Source organism: Acipenser ruthenus, chromosome 7, assembly GCF_902713425.1.
Source record: "Acipenser ruthenus chromosome 7, fAciRut3.2 maternal haplotype, whole genome shotgun sequence".
Classification (NCBI taxonomy): Eukaryota; Metazoa; Chordata; class Actinopteri; order Acipenseriformes; family Acipenseridae; genus Acipenser; species Acipenser ruthenus.
In genome coordinates, this window is record NC_081195.1 from 34,518,729 (window position 1) to 34,544,714 (window position 25,986).

Here is a 25,986-nt window from a genome sequence, read left to right on the forward strand (position 1 = left end):
TTGCAGCGCCATGCAATACCCTCTAGTATACGCCTAGTTAGTCAGGGGTTCATCCTACAGCAAGATAATGACCCAAAACATACCTCCAGGCTATGTCAGAACTACCTTGGAAGAAAAGAACAAGACGGTAGGCTTCAAATCATGGAATGGCCAGCACAGTCTCCAGACTTAAACCCCATCGAGCTGGTTTGGGATGAACTGGACAAAAAGGTGAAAGCAAAGCAACCTACAAGTGCAACACATTTGTGGGAACTTCTGCAACAGTGTTGGGAAGAACTTTCCGAACAATATTTGATTTCCATTGTAGAAAGAATGCCACGAGTGTGTTCGGCTGTTATATCTGCAAAAGGTGGCTACTTTGAGTCAATTTAGATTCAATTTAGATTAAATTGATTAAATTTTGTTAAACAAAACGATTCCATGATTTCTTTTTTATCTCCAATTGTTTATTTGTTCTATGCTTTAATTTCAGAGTACATTGAGACATTAAACTGCGTAAATTTCAATAAAAACTGGAAAAATGGAGGTGTTCTAAAACTTTTGACCGGTAGTGTGTATATATATAATTTTATAGGAAAACCTACATAATTTATTAATATACAGATTACAAGAAGTGTGTATTTATACTTGCCTTTGTTCTGCACCCACCAGAAATTAAAAAAACTCGGCACATATACTGTCTAGGTTTTTTTTCTTCTTCTAAACTCTGTATAAATATGATAATCACAAGAATTTGTAATATTTTATTATTTCAGCCGATAATCACGATTACCTTGATAATTTACAGAAGATAATAATCGATATCTGAAAATGTCATTATCTGCCAACCTTAGCTAAAGTGCACTCCATTTATAAGAATCACTGATATAAGAATCAACCGCATATAGTGTTTAAAACCACTGGGACCAAATCATTCCTATACTAACCATGCTGAAATACTCTGCTTGTAAGAATCAAGCAATCTGCTTATAAGAATCATTCTGGGGCAAACTGACTGTGTAATACGATACTGTATCAAATGCAATGACGTGTACAGCCAATAAAGCTGTTTTTGAATTTGATCACATCTCGCGTGATCCATCTCAGCGTGGATCGTGCAGTGATACAGAAAACATTGGATAAGTTTGTAATCAAACAGTGACTGCGCCACTGCATTGTGCAGGAATGTTTTTTTTGTGTTCTGTTAGTAAAGATATTTTTTAATAAAGTGAATACACATTCATTTAATACATACGGAGTACAGCAGTGTTATTGTGTGGCGGCACAGCATGATGGGGAGGGGGAGGGGGAGGAGGAGGGGGGGGGGGGGAGAGATTACAGAGCTTTGCATCTCCGCTCCATGAAAAAACTGTGATTTGCATCGCAACTGAAAATAAGTAAGCCACAGATGCTTAAATGCAGTGGTAGTCCTGGCAGTAAAAAAGGGTACTACAGCCTTGAGTAAACATAATCATGATCATATAACAAGCTTCTTACCCATGAGGACCCGTTTTAATGTATTGTCCTCCGTGACTGAGCACCATTGACATCTGTATACTGTATTTAAACTGCTGATGGCATGCTTTTGCTAATTGTAATGCGACAGAGTGGCCGAGGACAGTGTAAATGATCAGGCTGGAAGTAAGGACAGTGTAAATGATCAGGCTGGAGTCTTGATTTACAGTTTAAAACCGGTGTTGATTTTATTTTTCTTACACTGCGGTGGAGAAACCAACCGCTAATAAAACAAAACAAACAAAATACACCTAGCTCTCAACTGGAGCACTAACTAAACAATACTTATTGTGGTCCCTTCATGACGTCAGGATGGGTAAGCTGTTTATCCAACTAAACAAATACAAAACAGTTCATACGTTCCTCCCCGGAATTACACATATACTGTGACTACTTTTAATTATTTGCACAGTACAGGAACAAACATTAGATCTCTTACTCGCTCTCTGGTTTGGTTTTGGTTTCTTTTTCTTGCTTCCTTGCTCCTCTATACCCACACCACAAAGCTATTGACTAAGCCTGTTTTATCGAGCTGTCATTAACTTTAACAAGCAGTTAACCAGTTGACCATTATCCATAATGGATTTTTCATGGGCGTGCATGCAAGCGGAAACTCATGACATCTAGTGGTGAACCCATTACGCTGCAGGGAATAAGCTCTTCTCATTCTCAAACTAACATACTGATTCTTCACCACAGTAATCATATCGTCTGCTTTTAAGAATCAACCGCTTATAAGAATCAAAACATCCGGGATGGATGTGATTCTTGCAAACGAAGTGCACTGTATTTTGACACACTTGCATGTTTTTTCAGTCTGTGAATGTTAAATATATAGAAGTTTGTGATACAGTAAGTGCGGTTGATAAAAATAAAATCACATGTATTAACAATGGCTGTAATTTGCAATCTTGCTACAACTAAAGAGGTTGTCTCACTTTTTATCCAGATATAATTTACATTGAAGTAGGGATTTAGACTGCTTTCCTGCTCCCCAACCCCCGATACTTAATACATGCAACCTCTTTGGTAGCCTACTTTACAAGAGGCAAGCAAGCTTGTGATCCTGCCATGATGTAAACAAACTGGAATATATACCTGCCTAACCATCAAGCAGCATGAGCAGAAGTTATAGAAGAATGCAGTATTCATTGACACGATGATGATGATGATGATGATGATGATGATGATGATGATACTAATAATAAGCAGCAGCATCCCTCAAACCTTAGGCCAGAAGCCACATTCTGCAGTGGTGGTTTGAGCCCCGCCCAGCCTCCTCAACACTGAACAGTCTGCTTAGTTTCTAGATAGTGTCCTGATGGAAGCTGTCAGCTGCTGGAGAGACAATTGAAGAATAAGTTTGCTTCCTTTACTGGCTAACTTTCTTTGACTGTGTTTTGGACTATTGGCACGTTGCTCTACAGCAATCGTTCTCAAACTGGTGTCTGCTGAGGTTGCCCAGGGGGTAAAAGCATAACGAATGTAAAAAAGCATAGTGGAAACATGGTAAAGCTTTAGCAAGCATTGTCAGGCCCACGGAGGTATGGAAAAGCATTTATAATTTTAAAAAAAAACAAAAAAAAAAACTGGCAACTGTGTAGAAAAACTGCAAAAATGACTGCATATATCCTGTGGTACACTTTTTAAAAGGAAACTCCTATATAATATAGTATAGCTTTATGATACAAGCTGATATGTATCCCATGAGAGGTCAGACTGATCACTTTGTTTCAGCAGCAAGCTTCACACTAAACCTCTGTTGTATTGTTTGCGTATCCAGCAAGATTCTATCAAAGTTGTTTTCTCAGTTTAAAGTTACCAGCCAATTGAATTGATTTAAACGGCAGCCATCAATTAAATCATGATGGTGCCCTTTCGGGTGTTTTGTTAATAAGACTACCATCCACTGTTTTTGGGTGTTTGATTTTGAAAAACCTTTGAACCTGTTTTAATTATCTAAACCAGAGCTGTCTAACCTTTTGGGCAAAACAAAGCCACCCGCATAACCAGAAAGTTCTTAGAGCAATACAAGAATGTACTAATGGAAAAAAAGTTCAGTTGTAGTAAAATGCTGACTAAACGGTAGCAAGCGCACCAAGTAGTTTCTACTCATGAAACATGTTGCACGTTTAAAACACAACATCAGTATGCTGCATTCTGACTGTACTTGCTTCTATTTAAGATTACAGATGGCCCTTTCAATCCCATTACAAACCATAAATGAGGCCCTTCAAAAAGAGATATTGTGGATCTCTATGGAGACTGTGTGGCTCATATATGGTCCGCACTGGGTTGGGTGATTGAAACAGACCCCTGTGTGTAAGAATTCCGATTTTTCTGGATGCTGAGGGTTTGTTTACTGGAATCTGATATTTTATTTTAATTGGTCAGACCAGCCACAAAAAAGTTGGTGTATCCTGAAATAAACACTCAATTGTTCTGATGGCTGGTGTCCGCCTCCTTTTCAATACTCCCAGCACTGCAAAAACAGGATCACATGGCAGCCGGAACCCGCTTGTGTTAAAGATTGTCAGTGCGATTCAGTAGGTGGTGAGCACTGAAAGGTGAAAAGCAATGAGCGCTTTTGCTAGACTCCTTTCTCCCTTTTTGTGTTTTCTCTTTCGCCCCAGTTTAAGAACGCAAGTTTTGACAGGCTGCAATTTAAAACTACAAACCAGAGCAGTGATTGAGCTACGGTGTAAAGGAAGGATACTGTTAAGGGTTTCCAAACGGGCAGTCCTATAGCAGTAGCTTCTGGGCACTGCAGTCTTATCACAGTTGGCATCCATCAGCTTTTCAGAGTTGCGTTTCAGAAACAGATTTTTATTCCACTGTTAAGTTTGGGAACGGTTTGTTGATCTGTTAATCCAGCACTTTGTTTTAGGAATACAATCTCTTTAAGGGGCTCCCAATGAAAGGACATCACAATGGCCTGAGCTTCATGTTTTTATTTTCCAAGCCAAATCAAACTGTAGACTACCAAGCAAACCTTTACAGAGAGCTCAGAATAGTGGATTGTAATGCATCCTTCTGCTGATGTCAGTATTACAGATTAGATCAACTGCTGTTCAGCTCACAACAGAATTTAGCCTGTTGGGACAGCTGTACTGAACTCGGGTTCCCTTGTGCTATGGGTGACTGAAACCTAACTTCTGCCGATTTTTTTTTTTTTTTTTTTAATGCCATGAAGATACATGACATTTGAATATATACATAAGATGGATGCAGGCGAGTTCTAAATTATTATTCATCCACTATAAAACACTCAGTAGTGCTAGATTTAAGAATACTGAAAAACTAAATAAATGAAATGACAATGTTTCAATAAGTTTGTCATTGAATTTATATAGTTTCTTTTAGTATTTATAAAATATGAATGTATTTTAAGGCTCCTAATTTTTTTTATTCAGGTACCACCTGGTACCAATACAACCTACCAGTGGCTACTGCTTTTATTTACATTATATGAGGGTGAATAGCCTGCTGTGATTTAGTGACAATTATTATTTGTTGCCCCTTTCATTTGCTCTTTATTGCAGATTAGATCAACAGACAGTTGACAGGGCCAGTTCCCTAAAGAGCACTGTCACATTGAAATCAATAGACAAACACAATGAGGTTGAGTTCTAGTTAAACGTGAGCTGGTCAGACCATGTTGGGAGCTGATTCAGTTGTTACGGTTTTGAGATCAGATTATTGCCTTTGTGAATAACTCTGGGCACAGTGTATTACAGTATATATTTATCACCATTGCATTATGAAACTCTGGTATAGTCTATTGAGGCTGTTGGTTTTGTTATAGACCTTGTTTCAATTGTAAAGTAAAAACCCTATTGAGTTTCTGTAATGTAACAGTAGGTGTGTAACGATTCTTTGTATCGACAAATTATGAACATTTATTTTGCACATTTTAAAATATTACTACGACAACATAGAAAGTAACAGCAGGTGAACTCATTTTAAAAAGTTCATCATGTTCTGGTGCCTTTTTGTTTTCTTTATAAACCCATGATGCAATTCACTGCATTCCCTTCACATTCTTGAGACAAATCCTGAGGTGGTTTGTATGCCCAAAGGGTTAATCTGTGGCTATTGGCTCATTGTCTTGGTCTGTAAGATTCGATCCACGTGTCTCATCTTTTTCAGCTGCTGACTGGCCAGCTTGCTTACTTGACTTGCTTGCATTCCCTCACAAACTAATACTTCACAAAATAATTCCACATGTCCTGCCTTGGTGGAAATGAACAGAGAACCACTCTTCCTGCCCCTCAATACAAAGATTAAACACTGTTTCCTTGCTGAGCTATGAGGCAGCACACCAACTTGCTCACCACAAAAACTCGACTGAAATGCTGGGCTGCATTCTGATAGTTAAATGCACCAGAGAATCACACACCTCCCTTACTCTGTTAGGCACCAACATGAGATTAGGATGATCAAAGTTTAGACCAACAGCTGGGATAAAACCAGTGTAAAGCTTTGAAACTGGGCTCGCTTCACTGTAATATCTCTAACAGTTTATCACTATGCATTAGTATGTTACATTTCCCTCTGTACTGACTATCATTTTTAATGTAAGTTCTGATGTTGAAAAACATCAATCTTAATGGAACAATGAAGTCATTCTGGTATTTCTAAATTTAGTTGTGATACACATGCTGCCGTAAAAGTGAAACAATGATGCATCTGAGGAACGGGGGCCCATTTCACAAAGGTCCTGCGGTTGCGAGGACACAGAGGTCGTTACTGGGTTTTCATAGAGCACTTCAAGTGCCATCGCTTGTGATCACTGTTTTGCGATCTGAGCTTCAGAAAATCAGTAACTTGGTAATCCACTTTTAAAGGGTGCAAGGAACTTTTTTTTTTTTTCAAAGAAGAAATTAATTGATGCAATTATAGAAATGGTTGGCCAACATAAATCATCTGTTCTATTTGGCAAGTTGTTTGGAAGTTTAACTAACGGAGACAAGAAAATGGATGGATGCAGTAAATGCTTTAAGGGATGAGCAGAGAACGGTACCTAAAATAAGAAAAAATGTATCGATCAAGTAAGCAGAACGACATTAAAAGAAGGGATGAAAGACCTGAAATGAGGACAAATTTGTCTAAATATAGTTGGTTAAGTAGCTGGTATTGAGAGCAAAAAAAGAAAAGCAGATAAAAGCTCTTCCAGCTGCCTCTAACCGAACGCAAGTAAACATGTCTTTTGTTATCCATCTAATTAAGCAGTAATGAAAATAGATAAGTTACACAACTTGTTTATAAAATGTATTATTATTCTCTTACCCACTGTCTCCCAATATCTCCACTGGCAAAGCGATCGACAAATATCACGATTTACCCAAATTAAACTGCGGTTTGTACTCCCAGGGTAGCGAATGACAGCATCTAACACAGACATTTTTGCATAGGAGATGGCTTGAATATTAATGGAATTAAAACCTTTCCTGCATATAGAGGTGCTCATTCACAGCAGGGGACAAAATTGGTATTTGAGATGCATCTCTGGCAAATTTCTTGATCTAGTCGCACAGATTACAAAATGCAGCACATGTACATTTATTTTTATTTGAATTGTGATTATATATATGTATATATGAATTGTGTGTGTGTGTGTATAGATATAGATATATATATATAGATATCTCTCTCCAAGGCTAGTGTTACTTGACGTCTGTGAAACCAAGTGTAAATGTTACCAAATATGACGTTGATATGTCTTAATAAAAATGTCTTAAATTGAATCGTTTTCATTAATCGAAGGGAAAAGGTTAGAAGTTTCTGTTTTTTTTTTAACTGATTTATTTTCCTTTAAAAACTTCCATCTTTTAAAATTAGGCCGTCGGCATTAAACACTATTTCTTGTCATTTGTAAATTGACTGAATGCAATTTTCTTTTTCTTCTCTCCAGGATCGAAAGCTGACAAAGTCAGAGAGACAGAGGTTTAAGGAGGAGGCTGGGATGTTGAAGGGGCTCCAGCACCCGAATATCGTCCGGTTTTATGATTCCTGGGAACTGACATACAAGGGGAAGAAATGCATTGTGCTGGTGACGGAGTTGATGACATCCGGGACCTTGAAAACGTGAGTAGAACTACCGTACTGTGCTGTAGTAGAAGACCCCTAGAGGTTAAAGATCTATCTATTTTATCAGGATTTTTTTTCATTACTGAGAAAATGGTAGGTTTCTGTTGGTCAGTATTGTCATTTTTTGCACTGGTCGTGAAAATTTGCACTGGATTCATGGTTAAAAGACTCAACAAAAGAAGACGTACAAACATCTTTACCCTCCATCTTCTGTATTTGGCTCACACGGGGCTGACAGTGTTCAAAGAGGGGGGTATCTTGTAACCCAGACCTGCACTTAACTACCTTTTTGGGGAATGTAAACAAGCTGGAGAAAAGGCAAGATAGATGTAGATAGTAGTCTCAACTTTGGGAAAAATGTAGTACACTATCTTTATGTTTTAGTGTAAAATTAAAGGATGGGAAAGTGCATCTTTAAATTCCTTGACTTCCATACCAGGGTGTAATCTGGAGATGATATGGGAATTTGGGGGAGGGGTAAGGGGGGGGTATCTAGAAAGAGATGTGCTTTTTTTATTTTTTTTTAGTACATCACAAAATATGGGTACATTTAGAAACAACTAGCTACCATCTTGTCCTACTTTACTGAAACTGACCAAAGCTAGTCTGCAGATTTAAGACAACAGTTAGCCGATTCTTGGTGTGTCTACGTGCTATAAATACTGCTCAGAGGTCTGAAACTGCAGTTATGTGCTAAGGGGTTTTTGGCCACTTCATTCCAAGACTAGAAGAACTTAACTTGGCATGTTCTCAACTACAGACTTCAATGTGAAGATGCACTCTGCTGGTAAAAAACGGAAACCAGTGGCATTTATCCATGTAACCAAAAATAATGTGCAGCAATTGTGGTGAATTGTGGCATCTTGGGTGCTGTATGCATCACTTGAAAAGAATAAAACACTTAATTGACATCAGGCAAATGTACTTCCTTTTGAATTTCACACTCCATTACATCTGATTTCTGTCTGTCTTCACTTTGCCTAAGAAAAGTGGGTCATCATTTGCTTCTTCTAACCTACCACTGGCACCTAATAACCACACTACACTGGAGACAGAATGTTTTAAACAGAGGTAACATAAAGCCGCTAGGTGGCACACCAGGGGATACTTTGGGGTTTGATGAAGCAAAGTTGCCTCAAACTAGGACTACCAGAAGCACGTTTCAAGCCACTCTTCCTTAAAAAGTGGCTATGTTCCATCAGTGGACTTGCAAAGGTCTTGTTTAGATGCAAGGAAGTCTCTTCAATCAGTCTTAACAGGGGACAGTTATAACACAGCCTTCTCATTTCCAGCCAGCGTCTAAACTGCCATTTACTTTGCCAGATGAGCTGTCTAAAATAGTTATTTCAAAAAGAAAAAAATGTTCCAGTGAATAGTATTCAAAATGTTTATTTTGTTCCACTAAAATAACGGCAATTTCCACAATTCATTACGTGTAAGTGGAGTAAAACATTCCTTCTCTGAGGGCATTTCGTTTCCATGGACACCGTGAATGGACCAGTCAGTTTTGAGCTTACAGGTGATGTTGGTGATGAGGGCCAAACTGTACAATCATATAACCACAGAGCAGAGTTATGACATTGTATAACATTTTCTTTTTAAAACAAACAACCTGCATTTTCTATGGAAGTCTTTTTTACTCTTAAGTTTATAAAATACAGTGAGTATATATGTTGTAGCATTATAAAATGTCTTATGCATTGACTTAGAAGATCGATCTGAAACCTAGCATGTACAATTAATTTAATTGTATGTGCTTTGTGTTGCTTTATTAAATGAAAAATATCACTATATGAGCTACAAGATGTACTGGTCAGATCTTTTGCTGCATAATCAGTTGCTGTAAAACTGTGGTCAAGTAATATTATTGACAGATTACACACAAAATGCAGAGAAAAAGTACAACCGCACACAAAACACAGACAAACACGCAGGTACAAATATGCATAAACACATACTGTGATTATCTGTCTGTTTTTAAAAAGGCACGGTACTTAAATTTGTTATTTATAGAAGAATATCTAAATTCCCTTTTTGAGAAGTTAGTCAAATGGAAACGTGGGTTCAAACTCATGTACAGTACGAATCTCTTCTTCCTCTTCTGTTGATGTCACACTTTCCATGTCTTCCCAAAACACAGCCATATTTTCTTTGTATATTAGGCAAGAGCAACAGTGGGGGAGGGAGGGTATTTCCGCGTTAAATGTAATGCTGTAAACTTTTTTTTTTTTTTAACCCGGGAAAGGTAACTGACGCTTGGGTATGGACACGCTGGTACAAATACACTGTCTACTGCGCGTATAAAAATGTAGGCATTAATGAATGGGTTAACTCTGGTTTTTTTTTTCACTTTGAAACTTTACACCTACGCACTCACCAGCTGTATAGTTGGCTCATCAATTGTGGCGACACGTTTTGACAAAATTGAGCTACAACAGTATTACACTGAAAGTCTTAAATAGTGTATGCAATTTATGTTAATAACTTTCACACTTTTCCATGGTGCTACATAAACATTAATGTGATTTCTACAGTAATTAGTCGTACTTTAATTTAATACAAATTAAAGTTGGGGGGGGGCTTAGGTCGGCCAGGGTGTCCTCGGCTCACCGCGCACTAGCGACCCCTGTGGTCTGGCCGGGTGCCTGCGGGCATGCCTGTAAGCTGCCCAGAGCAGCGTTGTCCTCTGACGCTGTAGATCTGAGGTTGGCTGCACGGTTAGTCTGCAGTGTGTAAAGAAGCAGTGGATGGCACACGCTTCGGAGGACAGCATGTGTTCGTCCTCGCCCCTCCCAAGTCAGTGCAGGGGTGGTAGCGGTGAGCCGAGCCTAAAAAAAAAAAAAAAGGAACATTCTAAATTAGGAAAAAATGAAAAAAAATAGTAATTGCCGATCTACTACATTTTTGAGAAAGATACTTTGTTCAAGTAAATGCCACTACATTATTTATTGTTATTTGTGTTTATTTTAATCAAGCAACAGTTAACAGAATTGAAAAAAAATATTAAAAACAAAAGAAAAAATACAACTTACTATAGAAATGTAATGTTTACAGAAAATGCAATAAACTTCTGAAAACTGTAAAATCAAGTGTTTGAAATTGCAGTTCTCGCAAGCGCTTTTAAATGTGTTTTTTATTAATGCACTTGCGTATTCTCTGACTCTGTAGTTAATGAGAAACTGCACCATGGGAATCAGAATCTTGGAAGAATAAAAATTAAATGCAAGGACTGGTTGGTTCCATTAATATTTTTAGGAACTTAATGTGTCATTTTTGTGGTTTTTTTTTGTATAAAATGCAAAGGAAAAAATGGAATACATGAAAAAGATAGAAACCCATACACAGCTTATGGCTTACCTTTTCTGTATTTAAATTTACTACCAATTAGTACTGCTTCTTATCGTCTTTAATTTAGAAATTGCTTCACATTTTTTCTCTTGTCTCACTTCATATTATGATATCTATATAATATGACATTGTTTGTTTTTGTGCCTGAAATATAATTTCTCTGTTTCATTGGTGTCTTTTCAGTGGGGTCTTTCTTTCACCACTTTTTTTCTGTGTGTAATTATTGCAAAACCAAACAGTCTGCTTAAATACGTGGACTTTACTTACTTTGAAATTTACTGTGTGTTAAGATAAGTTTGTGGTTTCAAAATTCTAATATACATTATTTTGTAATTTTTCTTTTCATACACATAAGTAACTTACTTGCTCTTTAAAGCCTAAATGTCTAAAATCATTAAAAAAAAATTAACAGTTATACACTTTAGTATTTTGGTCCCTATTAAGGCACATATTTAGGCCCAGGATATGCAGGATTTAGACCCCTGCAAAACCCTGAAATTCGGATCACTATTACTGATTTGTTATAGAACATACAGCAAAATTCAAGAATAAAAAAAATACTTTATCATGCTTGATATCCGCTCCTGAGTACAATATCAGTGTTTTGTAATTTATAATAAGGTGTTATGTTTTGTTTGTAAATATGTAAAGGATGGCAATATTTAGATATTTTAGATCTGTGAAATAGACTCCAATTAGTGTTTCAGTAGGGTGATACTGAAGTTCTAAAATCATTAAGCAGATTTTGTTTAGGAGTGGCAGGTTGGTTTTAATCCTTTTGATTTGTAAGCTTACCTAACAAAAGGGGGTGGGGTGGGACTGTTTAGCTCAGGTACTGACCCAGAAGGAAGACGTTGTACACTTAGCATCATCTCAAGCAAACACAAAGCAGGCGGAAATCAGCCCACTCAACTTCTGTTAAAACAGACGTTCCTCACATTCCTGGATGACAAGACTTCTGACTCCGTTCTGACGTGTTTGTGGCAGCACCTCACCACTGGAGATTTCAAGAGAAACTTACTTGCTAAACTCTTCTGCCCTCTGGTGGTCAACAGGGCATCAGTTGACATGCTGGAACACACCTCGGCAAACAGAAGATATTAAAGCAGTGTAGTGTGATTATTAGGTGCCCAGTGGTAGGATTAAAGCAGGATTCTTGATCCACTGAGATGCAACATTTCCAGGGATGTTTAATTACAATTGTAGCTTAACCATGGCATGGCACTTTGCAGAATAGCATAGCATGATCAGTAATATGCATATTAACACAGTCTATATTTTTTAGTTTGTTTTGTTTTTCACAGTCATTTTACTTACCACAAATTAGCACTGTCAACATTCTTGTTCTCGTTCTTGTTCTCATTCTTGTTCTTGTTTTTGTTGTTGTTCTTTTTCTTGTTCTTCTTGTTCTTGTTCTTCTCATTCTCGTTCTTGTTCTTGTTCTTCTCGTTCTTGTTCTCGTTCTCGTTCTTGTTCTTCTCGTTCTCGTTCTTGTTCTTCTTGTTCTTGTTCTCGTTCTCGTTCTTGTTCTTCTTGTTCTTGTTCTTCTTCTTCTCGTTCTTGTTCTTCTCGATCTCGTTCTTGTTCTTCTCGTCCTCGTTCTTGTTCTCGTTCTCGTTCTTGTTGTTCTCGTTCTCGTTCTCGTTCTTGTTCTTGTTCTTGTTCTTCTTCTTCTCGTTATTGTTCTTCTCGATCTCGTTCTTGTTCTTCTCGTCCTCGTTCTTGTTCTTGTTCTTCTTCTCGTTCTTGTTCTTCTCGTTCTTCTTCTCGTTCTTGTTCTTGTTCTTGTTCTTCTCGTTCTTGTTCTTTTTCTTCTTGTTCTTGTTCTTCTCGTTGTTCTTGTTCTTCTTGTTCTTCTTGTTCTCGTTCTTCTTCATCTTGTTCTTGTTCTCGTTCTTCTTGTTCTCGTTCTCGTTCTCGTTCTCGTTCTTGTTCTCGTTCTTGTTCTCGTTCTTGTTCTCGTTCTTGTTCTCGTTCTTGTTCTTGCTGCTCTTGTTCTTCTTCTTGTTCTTGTTCTTCTTGTTCTTGCTCTTCTCGTTCTTGCTCTTCTCGTTCTCATTCTTCTTCTTCTCGTTCTTGTTCTTATTGTTCTTGTTCTTCTTGTTCTTCTCTTTCTCTTTCTCTTTGTTCTTGTTCTTGCTCTTGTTCTTGCTCTTCTTGTTCTTGCTCTTGTTCTTGTTCATGTTCTCGTTCTCGTTCTTCTTGTTCTTGTTCTCGTTCTCGTTCTTGTTCTTGTTCTTGTTGTTCTGTTCTTGTTTTTGTTCTTGTTCTTGCTCTTCTTGTTCTTATTCTTGTTTTTGTTCTTGCTCTTGTTCTTATTCTTGTTCTTCTTGTTCGTGTTCTCGTTCTCGTTCTTGTTCTTGTTGTTGTTCTCCTTCTCCTTCTCCTCGTTCTCGTTCTTGTTCTTGTTCGCCTTGCTGTGCTGTAGGTCAGACTCACTCCTAATGTTATTACAGCAGTCAGATCTAGAGGTCTTCACAGGTCTTAAATCCAACCCGGAACCATCATCGTTTTAGCAGACCCAACCCGAACCCAAGTAAAGCTTGTACAAATTGACCTTGATCCGACCCCAACCCCACCAATAATGGTTCATATGCTTTTTGGGCAAATGCAACTTTCTTTAATAGTAATGCATAGCTTTTTTTGCATTATGGAGATGGGATAAACTGTACAACATTAATTGAAAAAACCTGACCAAGCGTTGCATAACAATTTTCTACCCGAAGCCCAGTCAGGTCTCGGGTCTGCCCAGACCCATGAAGTCCTTTAGTCAGATCATGTGACCTGCAGCACAAAGTGGTTGGGTACCTGAAAAAATAAACAAACCTACTGTCCCAAAAAGCCCACCAAAACACGCTGTTTTAGATTATCACAGTGGAAAGGACCACATCAGCCCATGCTAAAGTTTCATAAGCATACATTTACATGAAAGTAACCTACATTCTTTTAATGCGGCATGTTACTAAATACCTACAGATAGAGCCCCCCTAAACTGAAACTGAATTCCTTTACATACCACTGTAACGATCAATGTATACATTTTCAGCTGAGATCAGGGAGGATGGAAAGTCTCTTGTGGGTTTTTGACTGTTCCAAACCCAGTCGTGAGGTGTTCAGTATTGGCAGCTGGGACTGTGTTTCTTTACTTTTTGACCAGTAATTATCACCTTTTGGTGCCAACTGGTTGTTCTGCCAAGGGGGTGTGATAGCTGCTTCAAAGTGGCTGCCTAGCCTACTTAAAATTCAGCTGTGCTTCAAAAATGTACACCCGCAAAGAAACTGCTTTAATTGATAGCCAAAAATCCCAGAACATTGTCAGTTCTGGGGAGGTAACAAATCTGCACTGAAGACAATAAATGCCATAACATAGTTAAGATTTTACAAATAACATTGGAGATTTGTTAACACTTCCTGTGTTACAAATAATAAAATCCTGTTTGACCTACAGTGCCAGTGTCTTCTGTTACCCCTTATCATCGAACCTTTGGTGCATATCTCATCCCTCAGCACTGACCTTCCCTGAGAACATATACAGCAAAGTCTATTTTGGGATTACTCCTTATGATTCATATGGCTCTCTTTTGAACTGCAGAGCATATAGTAATAGGGATTAATGATGAAAAGCTTGGGACTGTCCTGATCCCAGTTTATTTAATTAAGGCTTCTTCATTTTGATGAAAGTGATGTTGGGATGGCTCTCGTCACAGGCTGTGCACTGGGGTGTCGAAGTGGGATTGCGTCCTTTTGGGGTGGGAGGGGGGGGATGGACAGGGCATATAGTTGTACCCATATGTTGCATGGTTTTTCTACTGGGTGGCTAAACTGGGAGCACCAAACTCGTGTAAATGTAATTTATTTTAATCTGGCCTGGGCCTCCACTACCTAGCCTACTTACCTGTAATGATGTAATGTATTTGAATTGGCATAAAAGTCAGTGAGAACCACCTGTCTATTTACAATAGCCATATAGTTAACATTTGTGTATTGTAGACCATGAAAGATAGTCTAAAATTAGTGCTAATTGGGGAGGCAATATGTGTTACAGATTACACTCAATCAGGATTTTTTTGTAGTATTTGTTAGTTAATTCACATCACCAGTGATCAAAGATACAACTGTAGAAACCTGGGCTTGCAGTGGCTTTATTGCTCTTGCATCTGTAGGCACTGTCAGAGCCTGACAAGATCAGGTCACAGATTTTGTGTGGGAATAGAAGCTTATCTGGTGTGCGCTCAAGTCTTTGCATGCATCTCTCCAGTTTCCTCTGCCTTGCTGCCTTGCCAGGATATAGTCACACATGCAAGAAGAGACAGAGATACAAGCTGGAAGATGGTCAGCAATGAACAGCCCCTGGCTTTGAGAACATCGTCTCTACTTACTGTTGAAAGGGGCAGTTGTAATGTCAGATACAAGATAAAGGAAATAGCACTACAATTTTTTATAAGCAGTGGGGGAGGTTTTGACAAACCTGGTCCTTAGAAATTCTATTGCAGGTGTCTTCCTATACAAATAGACCTTTTAATTGCATTGTTTAAATGTCTGTACAAATTTTTACAGATTCATTCTACTCAGTCTGATATGCAGTTTGCCTTCCATTATGCCCCGGGGATGCTTTGTTTTTGTTCCCTTGTTGAGGGACGATAAAAAGTGACTGGTGATGCATAATCATTAAGATTCATGACAGAAAGGACGGTCCCCTATAAAGGGGCATTATTGCCATTACAGGGAAGGAAATAGTCCCATTGCATAGCAGTTTCACCCATTCCAGGTTGTACTATGAGCTTAATTAGCCATAGTGTATAGGTAACAAATGCAGACATGTCTTATTAAACTCATTGATTAAACTGCTATGCAATGGGAGTCTTCTTTCCATCCCTGCATTATGAATCAGATGATAGCAGCTTGCATTGCATTAGTTTTGTGGTGGACCCTGTTCATTTAACTTTCTAATCTACAGGTACCTGAAGCGGTTCAAGGTGATGAAGATCAAAGTGCTGCGCAGCTGGTGCAGGCAGATCCTCAAGGGCCTTCACTTCCTTCACACGAGGACCCCTCCCATCATACACCGGGACCTCAAGTGTGACAACATCTTCATCACCGGCCCCACCGGCTCAGTCAAGATCGGAGACCTGGGTCTTGCCACGCTCAAACGAGCCTCCTTCGCCAAGAGCGTTATAGGTACGTTCCTCCGAGTCGTGAACAGGCTAGATGTACAATATATCTTCTAGAGGGGAAATGCAATTAATTCAGGGGGTGGTGGAAATGGGTATTCCTCAACACATGTAAGACTTCATCGTAAATGGGCCACAATTTTTTTAAAATGTTTTGCAAACTGTCAAATGACTAGCACACTTACTGCTTCATCTTGTGTGGTACATTTTTTAAATAAATTAACTTGACGCCTGACATTGCAGTATTTTAAAATCAATCTGCCTTAACACATTTTCAGAGCTAATAATTGTTTGAATGTTCAATATGTTGTCAAACCTAAATCATGGCTGTGTGTGCTCTTAAACAGGAAATGAAACACTCTCGTTCAAAATAGTTATAAAACCAATATGTTATTTCCCATATGAAAAACAATTTGACCTGCCTTAAAGCATTGAATTGTAAAATACTGATACTAATCTACTTGCACGTATTACAATATGCATTACTTACTGCAGTTTAATTCAGTAACTAAACAATTCATTAAAAACTGTGGCCTGTTTATTATGAAACGGCGATACGGTTATCAGAATTCTGCTGCTCCTTTTTGAGAGGATTCATATTTTTGTACCTTGCACAACCTGCTGCTTTTCTTTTAATCAACCTATTTTGTGTTTTGTTCTTTTTTGTTTTGCATTCCTAAGTATGTTTTGATTGTAGGGTGTCAACTCTGTCCCTATATCTGCAGTAAAGGATTAAATTATGTACTGCAGTTCAGACAGTAAGTATGAGAGCAAAGGGCTCTGGTAAGTGGCCCGAGCACTATGGAAAATAAATTACAATTTAATTTTATACAGACATTTATGTTTTTCTGTGCAAGGCCTTTTTTATTCAGCGGCTTCGAAGGTGTACTAAGCGTTGCTCGTTTAAGACTAGCTATGGGTTTACCTAATCTAATCTTTTTCCCCCATTTCCTTTTTCTACGGTAAGTAGAAAAAAAACTAATGTGCAGTTTTTTTAAGGTTTTGTATTAGCCATAGCTAGTCATATTTATTTATTTATGTATTTATTTATTTATGTATATTTTATTTATTTATTTATTTTAATAACCATTTACTCTCACTTAATTAATCACAGGGGATTTTTAAAGGCGCTAGTTCTAAAAACTAACAAATATTTAGAGGTCTTTTTTTATTTATTAGGTTGGCTAACATCTGTGTTTGACTAAGATAATTTCCCTCAATCACTGCTATAGTTTGTGGATTTGTCTGGTCTCTTTTTTCTTTTTTGGATTACTATTTTACATATTTCTTCCCTAATATAAAGTTTGGGCGCTGACCTCTTTTGTTTGGTACACCAGCTCCAAAAGGCCTTGCAGAGGAAATGTGTGCCTCATTCACAGCAGACTAACTGAGCAGAGCTTCCCCCTCCCTTTTTTTTTTTTTTTTTGCCTCCACTCCTTCTCTCTCTTCCTCACAGGTGGTCTCCGTCTCGTCTTCCTCCTCCTCCTCCCCCGGTGTGGAGCAGCCCGGCTCTCTGCTCTCTGAGACACTCAGAGTCTGAATCGTTCTTTTAATTTAAGGTACCCCTGAGTTCATGGCCCCCGAGATGTATGAGGAGAAATACGATGAGTCAGTGGATGTGTACGCTTTCGGGATGTGTATGTTGGAGATGGCAACTTCTGAGTACCCGTACTCCGAGTGTCAGAATGCTGCGCAGATCTACCGCAGAGTCACCAGTGTGAGTGTGTTTTTTGCTTCTGTGTCTTTTAAAAAAAAAAAAAAAAAAAAAAAAAAGAAATCCACATTTCAAATTTATTTTAAATAAAGTGCTTCTGCCATATTAAACAATTTGATCATTCACTAATTTGGCCATGTTGACACTTAATTGTACTGCACTAATTCACTGTTATCATTGGACCAAACTTTTGAAAGTCCTGCTATAAGTAGTACACACTTGATTAAGAGCTGCACCTCATCTGACTGGCAGTACATTTGTACACAATACCTAACTAATTTATTCTTGTTTTATAATTAGTTTGTATAGCCTGGTGCTGTTTTAAAACTCAGATGTTTAAAGCACCAGTGTGACCTCAAAAGAGCTCTCAAACGTGTCTTTGCTGGTGCTCCAGATTGTGAACATTAACCAGTCCACCTGCAACACTGCCTCTAGTGGCTGTAAGAAACACCACGTTGAATAAGTTGTGGTGTTTCATACATCCACTGGGGGCAGAGCGTTGCAGAGGTTAACCCTTTGCAGTCCATTTATTAAGTGCGCGTCAGGCGCGTCAGGTCCAATTTATTTTCACACGCGCAGTTAATTTTAGACGCGCTGTTTAAAAGTATTTTTTTTCCCCCACAGTCAAACGGGTTTAAAAGGCCCTGCATAACAACAAAAAACTCACTAGGCATCTCCAGCCCTGCCCCACCCTTTCGTTCACTATTGCTTTCACATATGCCAATAAATAAATAATAATAATAATAATAATAGTCGTACATACCGATCAATCATCTCCTGATCACTCGTTTTATCACCAAACTCCTAAATAATGCGATCCAAGTCATTATTTTATTACTATAACATCTCAAAAAAGCTGTGCAAATGTCCGTGATAGTCTCTTTGCGCTGATACAGTAACGCCAGCTTGTTTCCTTATGACCGCCCATATGGGATGCCAGGGGCAAGTATGACTAATCATGAGAAGCCTTTTTTTTTTTTTTTTTTAAATTGGCTTGTCTCGGCTCCTGTCGCTCCCACTCGGCCATTGAATGGTTTTCTCAGCTTTTTCCGGAGGAAAAAACGACTAGAAACCCGTTTTTTGCGTTTTTTTAATGATGTCGGACAAGGTCCGACAATGGACCGGATAGGAATAATTGCAATGTCGGACCAGGTCCGACATAGGACCGCAAAGGGTTAATGTTAACACTCCAGTGAGAGCCCTTTTGAGGACCCGTGGCATCTTTTCTGATTTAAAAAAAAAAAAAAAGGATCTACAAAGTGAATGTAAACAAGAAGAGTAATACATTAGATATATGCCATATCTCAGGGATGGAAATAAGTCTCCTATTGCATAGCAGTTTCACCCATTCCCGGTTTTACTGCAAGCTTGATTAGCCACAGTGTATAGGTAACAAGCTCAAGGGTGCCTTGTTAACCCTTTCATGCATGGCCTCATATGGTGATGGATAAAAAAAGTCTTCTAGTCTTTATATGCGGTCATATGGAAGACGGAAATGCATGATGACATCACATGTGGATGCCATTTCCCCCCTATATAAAGCAATGTAATGTATGTATAATGAATTAACACAGTCAAATAGACAAACATTTGAGCGTGTGTCTTTCTTTTGGATCTGTTGTTTTTTGGACATGTAGATACAGTTTAGATTATATTTCATGCTGGCCTAAATTATACTGCTGCACTGTGTGAAAATAACCTACAGAGACATACTGTTCTTCCCTGTACCCCATAGTATCGCCCAAAGCTAAACGCTGTTTCATTCTGGCATGTTAACTTGACGGTTTTGGCATATTATAATATTTCTGACAGCAAATCAAAGAGTCTGTCAGTGGAAGAATGAGCCAGAAAAGGCGTATACCCCACTTCATGGAGAACTGCCAAGGGGAAGTTTTGTTCATCTTTCTGCTAGCCCTGTGAAAACCTTAACCATCCTTCCAATTGTGCAGGAGATGCCGTGATGAGGCTCTTTGATCATTCTAGACTCGTTTTTGTGCCAACTTGGGTTTGGTTGTGGTGACATTTCAACTCTATTGTTTTTGTATGTGCTTGTCCATAAAGGTGCCGCAAAATGTTCCTGCCAGGAAGCTATAAAAACTCTTACAAAGGTTTACCATAGCAAAAGCATAGGAAAGTATAGTAAAGCACAGTGAAAGCAATTTAAAGCACAGAGAAGCATGGCAAAGCGCAAACACATAAGCCATTCTGTACGGTAAATGCATAGTATAGCCATAGAAAATCATGGGAAATCTGCAAAATGACCATGTAAATATTCCATGGTAAACTTTTGATGGAAATTGAAGCCCTTTATCGACCAAACAATCCATGAGCTTTTTCAGTCAGTCACCGGGTCTTTGCCAGCAACTTTGTAGTGTCTTTTAACTTTTATTTTTGAAGTGCTCTCAGATTTGATCATTCACAAATCCGGTTCATTTGTGGTAAGACCATGTTGACGTTAATTGTGCTGTACTCACTGAACACTGGACTTATTTTACAATGTGTTAATGTTTAGGTTGGATGGTGTTGGAGCAATAGTTCATTGCAGGTCAGACAAGCATACAGTTTGTTCAGAACAATATTCCGATATTTTTTCAGTTTTAATAAGATGGGGTGGGTACATTTTTGCCTCAAGACATATTTGTTTGAATAGTCATATGTTTGTCCCAGCACTAGTTAAGAAACCTGGATAGATTAATTATGTGGCTGACTTGAAGGACGCTGTGTCCTTGTTCACATGCTGAAGCATTCCATCATACCTGTGTGTTTGTTTAACAGTGCAGCAAACTGTACCAAGGACCGTCTTTCATCAGCTTCATGTACAGCATCGTTTTATTAATCTTTTTTCTTTATTGAAAATAATAGTGGAAGTGATCACCCTGTTTTTCATTGTGAAATGTATCAACCTCTGAAAGTTTACACATGGCTAATCTACACTGTCTGTCGTGCAGAGCCAATTATCTGGTGATAGGACCTGTGCTTTTAAAAACTTAATGACATATATTTAGCTGGTTGTCATTCAAAGACAAACGTATTGCCTTAAACCTTCCTGTTAATGAAAAGCCAGCTATTTTCTCTAAAACCAGTTCTAACTATGCTTTGTCAATTTTTCTAAGAGCATTACTCACTCTTAATGTGTATTTCGTGACATTGAAAGTGACAGTTGTTTCTGCAGCCGTGCATGAATACAGAAGTGTGAGTGCTGGGGATAATTTGTAGTTCTTATACTTAACTTAGCTTAAATAACTATTAAACACTCAATAACGCTGCATTTAGAAACACTATAAACAAGACTTAATAAATTCAATGGCAAGCATTTCGACAAGGTATTTAATATCTTTTTGGTTTAGATTGAGAAAACAATACGACGTTAACTAACATTAATATAGCGCCTGTCATATAAAGCACTCTAGTCCGCTTCATTTGCGCTTGGTAGAGTAATTTAATTATTTTATACTCTTATGGTTTATTTCTTGCGCTTAAACCACATTTTATATTAATAATGTATCTGATGCATATTAGATTGTAATACTTTTTGGGGATCATGTGTGATTTTATGTATTCTGTAATTCTTTTGTTGCATAATTGTACAATTAATATACTGCAAATTTAATGTTTCTGTCCTAGTCAAACTTCTCTTTAAGTTATAGCCTGTATTATGTCACTTATGACTAAGGCTGTATTTTTTCACAGTTATCAAGGATTTCACAATTTCCATGAAATGCACCCATTACTGTGTAATATGTAGTTCCCTCTGAAAATTCCCATTTTTGAAAATTGTGTAAATATACATATTTATCACTTAAATAAATACTGCAAATGTATGCTGTCCGGTACAAGGGGACATTTCACAAGTCTTGTTTTTTTTATTTATGATTTTATTTTATTTGATAATTAACTGATAGCGAAAATAGAATGTTTACAAGGTGGCCATAAAGAAAAAAATTCAATTTAGCATGTACTGTTCAGACAAGTATTTAAATATTTAGGAACATTTGATGTATAATAACTCTAGAGAAAAATGATCAGTTATGAATGTGATAACGCTATTTTTTCTGCTTATCAGTTTAATCATGAAATCGCACAAAATACCTATTTTTTGAAGCCCAGTTTATGACTCATATTCCCTCAACCCAGCTATTACACCAATGAAACTTAACTTACTTTACCTCATTTTAGATGTTTTTTTTTATATTACTTGAGACTTGCATCATTTTAATTAAGTAGACTGACTCCCAAAAATAAATTACAGTTTTAAAACTATCAGAAAAGTCACTTATAAAAGTGTATCCTAGTAAAAGCATAGCAAAGTGTAATGTTCAAAGCATGGTAAAGCATAAGAAACATTGTAAACGCAAGAGTGGTATGGTAATGTGTATTAAAAAAACATGGCTGAACAATGGTAAATGCAAGTATAACCTTGGGAAAACTACATTGCTGTGTACAAATACAAATTTGTTAGAGTACTGTATGTCCAAGATGCTTATTTGCAAGCATGTTTAGAATAAATGAATTCAGGAGCACGTTTTAAGAAAACTGCATTAGCCTAATTGTTACTTGGTTATAGCGCTGGTTTCTTAGAATGTCACGGCAAGCTAATTTTAGCTATGCTGCCAGACATCCTTTTTCAGGGTTTTTGAAATCTGCACTGGATCACAAGTTAGTCACAGTTATTTACCATGCTGTCCTGCTCAGTCAGCTGAGTGCATGGAGGGGAGCTCCCATTGCCTGCCTGTTCTCATAACAGACCTTCTGCCAAGGATAGCAAAGTGCACTTAGAGTTCAGCTTGAGAGCTGTATTAGGGTCTTTTCTGTTTTTCTTCTGATCGCTTATCTGGAGCACTCGATGGCAACTTACATGTCCTCCAAGGGGCAAGCATGCAGTATTTATATTATATATATGTATTTAGAAAACCGCTTTTATCCGATTGTGATGAATCTTAATAAAGACTTTCCTTACCCTAAGTTGAAAGACTTAAAATCTGGGGCTCCCGAGTGGCGCATCCGGTAAAGGCGCTCCACGTGGAGTGCAAGATGCGCCCTGTAGCCTGGACGTCGCCGGTTCGAGTCCAGGCTATTCCACTGCCGACCATGGACGGGAGCTCTCAGGGGGCAGCGCACAATTGGCCGGGGTGTCCTCGGCTCACCACGCACCAGCGACCCCTGTAGACTGGCCGGGTGCCTGCGGGCTTGCCTGTAAGCTCCTCAGAGCTGCATTGACCTCCGACGCTGTAGCTCTAGGCTGGCTGCATGGCAGGCCTGCAGAGTGAAAAGAAGCAATATGCTGACGGCACACGCCTTTTGAGGACAGCGTGTGTTCGTCTTTGCCGCTCCAGAGTCAGCGTAGGGGTGGTAGCAGTGGGCTGAGCCTAAATACAATTGGGCATTTCAAATTGGGAGAAAAACTGAGTAAAAATTAATTGCCGACCTACTAAATAGAAAAAAATAATAAATGACCTAGAATCTGGGGATTTATGAAGGTCTCAATTAATACGTAGGATTGTTTCACTAGAAATTGCTTTACCTAATTATTACTGTAACGATCTGTTTTTATAATGTTGGTTTAAAAAAATATATAAATAAATTTAAGTTAACTGAATATTCCTTAAAAAAAAAAAAAAAAAAAACACGCAGTCCTTTCATACAGCATTTAAGATGCTTGGTTGAAAACAGTCCGTCACACACACACACACACACACACACACACACACACACACACCCATTGTTGGAGCAATCTACTGTTTAAGTTGAATTAGATACAATGAAGCTACTGTTTTACAAGCCATTACTTAGCAGCACACCCACATGATTTTTATTTTTTTTAATTAAGTGGATAATAATGGGTACTGTTAGTATGTGAATAGACTACTGTTTTATGTTTTTATTTATTTCAATGTTGTAAGACTTGGCCTGGTATGTTTGACAAGATCTAGTTGGTACCTCATTTTTTCACAAAGCTGTTTTACCCACATATAATCATCAGTGTATGTTTTGCAACATTTTCTTAGTGTAGTCTTCTGTGCATTCTACTTTCTCAGAAAGCAGGTGTGGATGACAGTCCAGTTTGTTTACAGTCCCCAAATGTAGGTTGTAGCTGTAAGTGACACAGGCAAAGAGCAAAGTCCTGTGACACTTTCGTTTTTAATCTGTTGCAGCTCAAATATATTTTACTGATCAATTATTTCAATGATGCAGACCTGTATAGATGTCTAGGAAAGATAACCTCATTGAAAATGGCAGACTGCTATAATAGTATAGGAAAAATAACTCTGCTCTAAACAGCCGACCAGTAAAATAATCTTATGTATGCCCATACAGTATCTTTTTTTTAATCTTTTTCAGTTTAAACTATTTAATTAGCTGTTCTAGAGGCATCGCTCTGTAAAGTGACCTAGTACTGAAATAATTTTTAAAAAGTGACACAACATGTAAAGTGTATGCTAACTGGCATAAAGATTAGTTTAGTTTAATTTAGATACAGAATACCACTGAAATAAGAGACTGATTTCAGGCAAAACTACGGAGAGCACAGCATAACCTCTTTTGTGAATTTGATGCAGCACAGGCAACGAAAATATCTGTGCCACCTGATTTAGAATGAATGTAGAATATTCTGTAAGATTAAAACGAGTTTGGGGTTGACTGCTGCCATTGTTTGGCACTGCAGCCCAAACAAATAATACAACAAAGGGGTAGCGCTCATTCTAATGGTAACAACACTATGAGCTTTGGCTGCCTCTAATCCATCTTTTGTGAAAGTTATACACATCCAACACCCTGTCTAGCAGACTGTTAGATCCCCCTACTGTACTTTACAATGGCCACCCACATGATCAGATAATGTGGGACCAAAACACCTCCTAATCCTACTTCACCCCTCCCTCCTTTGCAGCACCACATCGATAGTCCTAGAATTCGGTGGACCGGGGGGCCAATTAAGACTACAAGCACGACCATGTAAATCACAGCAAGTTGTTTGTTCACCTGGAAGCTGAAGGTTTTAAAGGTTAAAGGAGAGTTAAAAAGTCACATTTACACATGATTTGATGCAATTAGGAAGTTTAGTCATAACACATGGTTCAGACAAGCTCAAGGCCAGGTAAATGCAGATACTCAATATTGAAGCAACAGAGCACAGAACCATGGAGCATGATTGCCAAGACTATAAAATAATAAGGGGGAATGTACAGACTTGCTCTTTAAGCAGTCTATTGTCATGCACACAACAAACACACAAGCACCTTTGTATTAATATTTTGAAAATATGTAATCACCGCTCAAGATAAGATTTTGGGTCATTGAGTAATTTGCTGTCCAATTTAGAGAATTGTCTTTTTTGCAGCCGTTTAGCCCTGACTTAATAATCTTAATATTAGTTGCTAATCACGATGTAATTTGCTACTGCATTCACAGTCTCCTCCCACGAGTACTAGGCTGTTAAGTTTTGATAGTTGTTTTCTGTAAATCTCCCTTTCTAAGTTGTCAGACATGCTGCCTAAAAATGTAATAACAAAAAAGATGTCCAAAAATATTACTGTACCAATACTGCACAAATGCAAATATAGAAATTATAAAATGGTATTCCTTATTGATTGCATTTCTATAGCAATATAAAACATCTCCACTCTCTTCAAACATGGAATATTTTATTTATCATATAGCTTTACCTTCCAAACATTTGTTTGAAAAATAGGCAAATTGGTAGATTAGGTTGGCGCTCCTACCCGGGTCCTGACTACCTGGGTCACAATCCCACGTAGTGTGAAACCACGTACCAGAGTCGTACCCGGGTTGACCTGGGTCGGCAGGACCCACCTCAAGATGTGGGTCAACATGCTTTGACCCGGGTCAAGCGAGACAAAATGCATGATGGGCATTCAAAATGCATGATGGGCATTTGATTCTTGAAATGTATTTTTGTTTACGACTGTAAGTTGCCCTGGGTAAGGGCGTCTGCTAAGAAATGAATAATAATAATAATAATAAGCTGACGAAGTAACAAACAGCAACAACTGTATGAAGGTTTCACTTCTGCAAGGAACATTTTTGTTTATTCTCTGGTCATATTTTTGCTGATTTTGAGACGCACCATGATCCAGATTGCGGCACGGATGAAGACATTTTCTCTAATCAACATTTTGGACAACCATTCAATCCAGAGAAGCTTGGAAG

At 38.1% G+C, this 25,986-nt stretch overlaps 1 protein-coding gene across 8 annotated transcripts in view; it reads left to right on the top strand.

The window, feature by feature from the left end:
• Nucleotides 1-25,986, top strand: part of LOC117415279 (serine/threonine-protein kinase WNK1-like) — a 137,219-nt gene that overhangs the window by 56,330 nt on the left and 54,903 nt on the right. For all 8 annotated transcript variants that reach the window (XM_059026800.1, XM_059026803.1, XM_059026805.1 and 5 more), the window contains exons 3-5: nt 7,409-7,581; nt 15,890-16,110; nt 17,663-17,820. In XM_059026800.1, the coding sequence (XP_058882783.1) occupies nt 7,409-7,581; nt 15,890-16,110; nt 17,663-17,820 (552 nt within the window). The remainder of the gene's footprint in view (nt 1-7,408; nt 7,582-15,889; nt 16,111-17,662; nt 17,821-25,986) is intronic.